This window comes from Pectinophora gossypiella, chromosome 2, assembly GCF_024362695.1.
Source record: "Pectinophora gossypiella chromosome 2, ilPecGoss1.1, whole genome shotgun sequence".
NCBI classification, from domain to species: Eukaryota; Metazoa; Arthropoda; class Insecta; order Lepidoptera; family Gelechiidae; genus Pectinophora; species Pectinophora gossypiella.
Genome location: NC_065405.1, coordinates 6197887 through 6205372, shown reverse-complemented (window position 1 = coordinate 6205372; position 7486 = coordinate 6197887). Strand labels below are relative to the sequence as shown.

Genomic DNA, 7486 nt, shown 5'->3' with positions numbered 1-7486 from the left:
GTGCCTGTGTTTACCCAAACACAAAGATAAAAAATGCATATGGCTGTTATCCATGAAAATTTTTACAATGCCATCTATTGTTTTTTTTTGCGGAACGTAGTCTGGAAAGTCCCCATTCGTCTAAAAGGCTATTATTGCTATTTGACATTTCTTGAGATTGCGCACTTTTATATGCGCAAATGTTAAATTGCAATATTGCTTTTTGGACCCACTAATCTAAAAACACTATCAAACATTATCATTTCCCCAGCATTATCCGCTTCCATATCCGCTTACATATTTATAAGAAGTAATTTTATATTTTAGTTAATAATCTACTAAAGCTGAGTTTATCTCTCTTTTTACTGATTGAGGAAGTTAGCAGAATTAAAAAAAAATAGTTTTAAAGTATTAAATATGCAGTTTTAACTCTTTAAAACTATTTAATTAAAATAAATTAAATTGCAAACTTATACTCTACCCGATAAGATTTCTTCATTCTATACAAGGTGATAAATTGCTTTTTATCTAAGTCATCAGTTTCTTCTATGTATCGACGTACTTTGTCATCATCTGTTGCTGAAAGCTGGGAAGCTATCAGCGTCTGGTTGAGTGCTTTACGAGTGTGTCGTCCTGAAATTATTTATCAAGCTTTCGTCTCCTGTTTTTTCGCAGAGTTCGCTTACCTAACCTGTTTTACCGGTTTTTTACCGAAGCCACTGCCTCTCTGACCTTGCAACTCGCGAAAGGAAAACCAGCCCAAGACATATACCTCCGAAACGCATTTCTCGGGAATATGAATTTCCTCACGATGTTTTCTTCATCGCTGAGCAAACGACTACCTTAACGTGCCTTCCGAAGCACGAAGAAGAAGAAATCCTTAAGAAGAAGAATCTTTTGAGACTTACTTTGATGTAAAAAGGATTCGTTAATTAGTTTGGGCACTACACATTTTATCTGCTTATAAGTAGGTAGGTGTCTTGCGTCAGGCAGAGTACTGCGGGGCGGAAGGCAAGAGGGAAACCACTGCCCTATTTTTCCCTAAAAAAGTAGCATGGAAAATGCTGCACCGTCAAGAACGTGGCTCTTAAATTGATGATGATGATAAGTAGGTACCTTCTTCGCAGGTCTTAAAACTAGATAAGAAAATAACGAAAAACCCACCATAACTACTTGCAATGACACATAATAACACAATAAATATAAATATAACGTTTTTCATAACAATAATATTTACTCTACAGACTAGAGAGGATACATAAATGGAATAATAACTTGATAAAGAACTAATTTCGCAACGAATATTGCCTGGTGGGCTATTTCACGCCTATTATGGCAATTATCCGTTTTCAAGCGATATATCGTGTATGATAGTGTCGAGTAGATAAATCCAAAGGAGGTTGCTCTAATAGTTATATAAGTAATTATCTATCTATGGTAGAGATGCATTTTTTTGGTATTAAAGAATAAGTAGGTATGATAGGTCATATTTATTATCCTTTTGTTTTGTCAGTTATAGTTTTAACATGATAATACATAAACATTAACAGCCGATATACGCCACTGCTGGGCACAGACCTCTCCTCTATCAACCGGAAGGGGTATGAAGTATACTCCACCACCCTCCGCTGCGTATTGGTCGAGGTGTTTTTACCTAATAGCCGGGACCAACGGCTTAACGTGCCCTCCGAAGCACGGAATCATCTTACTTTTTCAGCTAATCAGGTGATTCAAGCCTGAAAACTCCTTACCAAACAAAGGCCAGTCTCATAAAGTGATTTTGACAATGTCCCCGTCAGGAATCGAACTCGGACCTCCAGATTGTGAGCCTAACGCTCTAGCCACTAGACCACGGAGGCAGAATATGATAATATAATTTAGATTCCAATATACTCCCTACATCTAAAAGAAACAAAACAAAAAATACCGTCAACATTTAATGATTAATTTAAAGTAAACGTTTGAATTTTTTAAACCAGTGTTTTTGGGAGCGAGACTTTTTGATTGGCTGTTGGTCGGGTTCCGTGACTGGGTCGTACACGTCACTGTCTAGTTGCTGAGGTTCCGTAGTTGCTGTGACGTCAGCAGGGGTGGGATTGGAGCCGCCAGGCTTTGAAAGACTTACTCCACCTGCCCCCATATCCATGCAGTCGAAGTGAAGAACCTACAAAGAAAATATAACTTTACTACGTCGATTAGACGCCTTTTCCACAGTATTAACCAATATGATTAATATCATTAACCCAGCTAAAGTTTTTCTAGTGACGTGAATACAATTATTAAAGAATTGTAGATGTTTAACGACGACATAAAATACACTTATGAGTATGATTAAATTTTTGTTGAAATTTTATATAGAAAAGGCAGCCCCCGACGGATATTCCTCGGTTATGTATTAAGGTAAAATTATTATCGCTACATTTAAGTATATCTTCGAGAAACAGACACGTTAGGAAAAAACTGTAAACATCCATATTCATTGTTTAGGTACTTAAGTATATCTATTACCGATGTCTCGAGATATTAACTCTTTTTTAGAAAGTATTTTTAAGTCTAATATAATATTTCGTTACATAATGATTGGATTAAGTCGGGGGTTTTGAGTTATTTTATTCTTTTTTGATGAGATTTTTACCGTCGTGGGTTTTTTTCAAAATTTTTAATTTTGCTTAATTTTATTTATTATGGACAACTTACAAGCTACACTCTGCACATGCTAAGTTACAGACAATAAAAAAAGATTAAGAGCTAGCTCAATTACATGTAGTCACAGCATGTATAATCAAGTGAACAAGAAAAACAAGATATAAACTATATTAAAAAATAAAAAATAGACATAATTTAACAAAAAACAGCCAGTGCAATGTTTTTATATGCATTTAAGGGCATAGTAATGTCAAGATTTATGATATGACACATGATATCTGTTACTAAACAAAGGACAGGCTCACAACGTGATTTCGAAACTGTCCCCACAGTGATTCGAACCCGGGACCTCCGGATCGTGAGCCTAACGCTCAACCACTGGACCACGGAGGCCGTCAAGCGAATAACTCACCAAAACTGGAGATTTATCAATACGACTGTCGATGTCCATACAGACGTGCAGTTTTCGGTCCACTATGGATATGTTGTAAAGCCTGATGCACATGTCCACTAGACCAGGAGGCAGATATGGCACTGGGATGGGGATGCAAAACGGTGGCGCGTTGCTGGCTGAAAATTTTTGAAAAATAACAACTATATCTCGATTGGGGTAGTCAGAGGTACAATCAAAGAGCTAAAACGATTTAATACAATGAGCACTATTGATAACAATTTCAATAGAATCTATGCGAATAGCATTAAATAGTACGTACTTACACATTGGTATAAGTATCTGCTGTTAAACAAAATAATATGTACAATCAAAGAGCAAAAGTTCAATCACTGAGCCCAGCGAATTATTTGTAAACAGTGGTGGTATTATGAACCATTACTTGTCATAATTACCTCTATAAAATTTATGTTTTACTACATCTTCGACTTTAGTTGCCGAACACTACAGTAGTAGTTATTACAGTGACTACATACATAGATACAAACATAAACTCACGCCTATTTCCCACCTGGGCATACAGAGACTCTGAACCACAGTGACTAATTACAAAAAATATAGTACACGATTAATTTAACTACTGTGAAGATTAGGTTATCATTGACTTCTTTCCCGCTAAGGTTACCTGGCAGAAACTGTTGTTTAGCAATAAGGCCGCCTATTGTGCTCATTTTTTCCAGTTATTACTGTCCTATATTAATAAAGAATTATTGGTTGGTTAATTAGGATTGTACTCACCAGAAAAAGTATTTTTGTAGACACTCGCATTTTGCATTATCACTTCCATGTCGATCGTCAATTGTTCAGGATTATAAGTAAAGTTGGCACATGCTGGAAAGACATGTACATTTTATAGAATTACAAAAAAGTAAGACTATCTATGAATGCATGGGATTAACTGTCTGAAAACTGATATTAGGCAGCTAAATTACTCAATTGTACCAATATGTTCATTTTTACTTTTTTAAAGAACGTCTAGGGCCCTGTGCGGAGGTTTTTCTTGCAGCTTCTTTTCCCCGGCTATACAGGTTGTGAGAAGCTGCAGTAGTTTAAGGGGGATGAGACGTTCGTTATGTAAAAATTGACGATTCAAAGTGTAACTATGTTACCAACTGAATAAAGATATTTTTGAATTTGAATTTGTACGATTAGTTTTTTATATTACTTATAGGACACACTTATAAGTACATATATGATAGAAAGGACCTGAACACATACAACTCGACATGACTCTCGAAACTACAATAAATTATGCGTTTTGAATTCGCGTCGCATTCGCATCGCACGTAACGTTTTTCGCTAGCCTATGAGATACTTATATTTACATACATACATAAGATCACGCTTATCACGATCGTTGGGGTAGGCAGAGCCACGGAATTCTATTTACTACGATCTTGATACACCACCTTTGTTTCTTCCACTCTCATTTATTTTCTTCATGTATGCTCGCCGGTTAAAAGTAATCTTGACCTAGCCTTTCTTGAAGACAACCTGGATCTGATCGGTAGCGGTATGTATTCCTTTTTTTTTAACGTTGGGAAATGCGTTACGCATACCACGCCGCCCGGGGGGGGGGGGGGGGGGACGTGGTTATGTGGGACTCCCCGGGTGTCGCCACCCGGTATACCCACTAAAACCCAACGGTGTTCCATCTCGTCCAGTGTGTTGCCGGGACCCGGAAATCGCCGAAGCATACTTCCGCGACCCGGCAGTGGATAGCGGTATGTATACCTAGGTCTTCCTCTTCCAACTCTACCACTAACATCATCATAATCATAATCATATCATTTATTGCGTTCCACATGGTAGGAGGTTGGTAATATAAGGTAAGTAACACATATGGACCCGGATTGGGCACAGCAATTTAAAGGAGAGTTACACATACATACAGCCTCCGTGGTCTAGTGGTTAGAGCGTTAGGCTCACGATCTGGAGGTCCGGGTTCGATTCCCGATGGGGACATTGTCGAAATCACTTTGTGAGACTGTCCTTTGTTTGGTAAGGACTTTTCAGGCTTGAATCACCTGATTGTCCGAAAAAGTAAGATGATTCCGTGCTTCGGAGGGCACGTTAAGCCGTTGGTCCCGGCTATTAGCCGTAAAAACACCTCCACCAACCCGCAGTGGAGCAGCGTGGTGGAGTATGCTCCATACCCCCTCCGGTTGATTGAGGGGAGGCCTGTGCCCAGCAGTGGGACGTATATAGGCAGTTTATGAACACATATCGACCCGGATTGAGCACAGCAATTTAAAGGAGAGTTACAGCATATTTTTTAGGCTTAAACATAATAAATAATACCGAGTATACATAATTTATACGTAAAACTAAAGTAAACAACTAATCATTAAAAAACTCCTGCAGAGCTCCTAATACCTACATCTTAAATCTTTTTCGTAACTTCCTAACTCGTACTTTCATTGATTAGTCCCATCATCTTCTCCCTAGCATTGTCCCGTTTTTCACAGGATCTGCTTACCTAACTAAAGATTTGACTGGTCCGGTTTTTTACAGAAGCGACTGCCTGTCTAACCTTCCTTCATTAGTATACTTATATAAAATTAATATAATAGAAAATAACGAACTTACATTTCCTATTGAAGTTGTATACTTGTATACCAGTACAACATGAGCACTGCAGACCTTCACACTGACATGGTCCACCTTGGAAGGGCAGCCGCAGCATCCATCCCGGCCAGTACCACGGACGAGGCATCATCTGTCTTATTGTCTGAAATGTAAAAATCATAATTAATTAAAAAGTCATTAGCAGAAATAATTTATGGTGGCAATTTAATATGTTGACTATGAATTCTTAAATGTAGGATTTACAATTGAAGTCCTTATGGACATAATAATTATGTATGAAGCTGAGTTTTACTGATAATGCGCTTAAAAAGTCTTCTGAAAGTTAGCTAATCCAGTTTCCGGTTGTCACGCCGCGCCGCTAAAGTATTAAGTACTGGGGGTCTAAAAAGGCAACAAGAAAGCAATATTGCCATTTGATAATTGTCGACATTGCGCACTTTCTTTTATATGCGGAACTGTCAAATTGCAATACTTATTGCTTTTTAGTTGAATTTCTTTGGTGTGGCCTTTTTAACCCCCTGCATTCGTTTACATTAATGCATTTTACCTCATTGGTCTTCAAATCGTAGTAAATGGAAAAATCTGTGACATCCATAACGTCATCCGTTTTCAAAAATCTTGCTACATCCTCACTTGTACTAGTTCCTGAAATTTTGGAAATTACATAAACAACTGAGGGGGGGGGGGGGGGGTTAAAATGGCCACATCGAAGCAATTCATCTAAGAAAGCAATATTGCAATTTGACATTTGTGCATATAAAAGTAAGTGCGCAATGCAAACAAGTGTCAAGTAGCAATATTGCTTTCTTAGATGAATTGCTTCGATGTGGCCATTTTAACCCCCTGTACGTAAAATATTAAACACACTCCGGCTCTCCTATTCCATTAGAAGAATCTCAAGAAGTAAAAGTAATTTTACTTCATTTGTTTGCTACGAAAGGTGTATTTTCTTCATATTCAACATCTTTATTATCATTTGCCTTCCATTATTATCTCTTATATACCTAAGCTTTGAGTCACATCAAAGCTTAGGTCGAGGCTGGGGTCACCCCCAGCCTCGAAATATTTAGTTTAAGAGTTTATTTAAATTAAATACTATATATTTTATATATAAATAATTAATTAATTGATAATTTTAATTAAAAATATAATACTATATTTTTAACATACTTAATGAAATATTGAATATCTATTACATTTATTTTGACTGACCGAAGAATAATTTTGTTTGTTTATATGAAGTAGGTACATTCACGCAATTACTATTCGCAATACAAAAAGATCTTACCAGATATAAAGCTAGCTCCACACAGCACGATCCAAAAGACACCACCGGCCATTTTTCTAACCCAATTCCGAATGTTCCACTAACACTTGTGTCTCAAGAGACACGGTTGCAGTGACAGCACGTTTGTAACCTGTGTCAATGGCTGTTTGTATGCATGATGTACGGCGCACGCGCGGCTAACTCGATAGTCTCGATACTTTCTAGAGAAACTCCTGCGCATCGCCCGGCCGATACTGCACCGTAATGACCATCGCAGTTTCTCGCCGCCACTGGACGATCTGACGGGAATATTATGCTGTCCTTATACTTATAAAGAACATTTCCACAACCCGTATTCTGTATGGGTAATTAAATTCAAGTGTTTATTGCGTTCTGAGCGACGTTTTCATGTGAATGAATGTTTAAAGAAATTGACAAGTTGACGATGTTTAAACTACAAACCAATGAAAGCATTGAGTTGTAAATAAGGCTTTCCCTAACTTAACTAACAATTGTATTTCTAAAACAAATAACATAACATAAACACTGTTGGG

The 7486-nt window shown here is 37.5% G+C and overlaps 1 protein-coding gene across 1 annotated transcript; it reads right to left on the bottom strand.

The window, feature by feature from the left end:
- Window positions 1-1903: 1903 nt before the first annotated feature.
- Window positions 1904-7209, bottom strand: LOC126377301 (uncharacterized). The gene is made up of 6 exons (XM_050024993.1): window positions 6954-7209; window positions 6213-6310; window positions 5666-5807; window positions 3815-3907; window positions 3038-3195; window positions 1904-2143 (listed from the first exon to the last, which is right to left on the bottom strand). Exons 1-6 carry the CDS (start codon window positions 7003-7005, stop codon window positions 1928-1930), a joined length of 759 nt encoding a protein of 252 aa, XP_049880950.1. The 5' UTR covers window positions 7006-7209; the 3' UTR covers window positions 1904-1927.
- Between the last annotated feature and the right edge of the window lie 277 nt (window positions 7210-7486).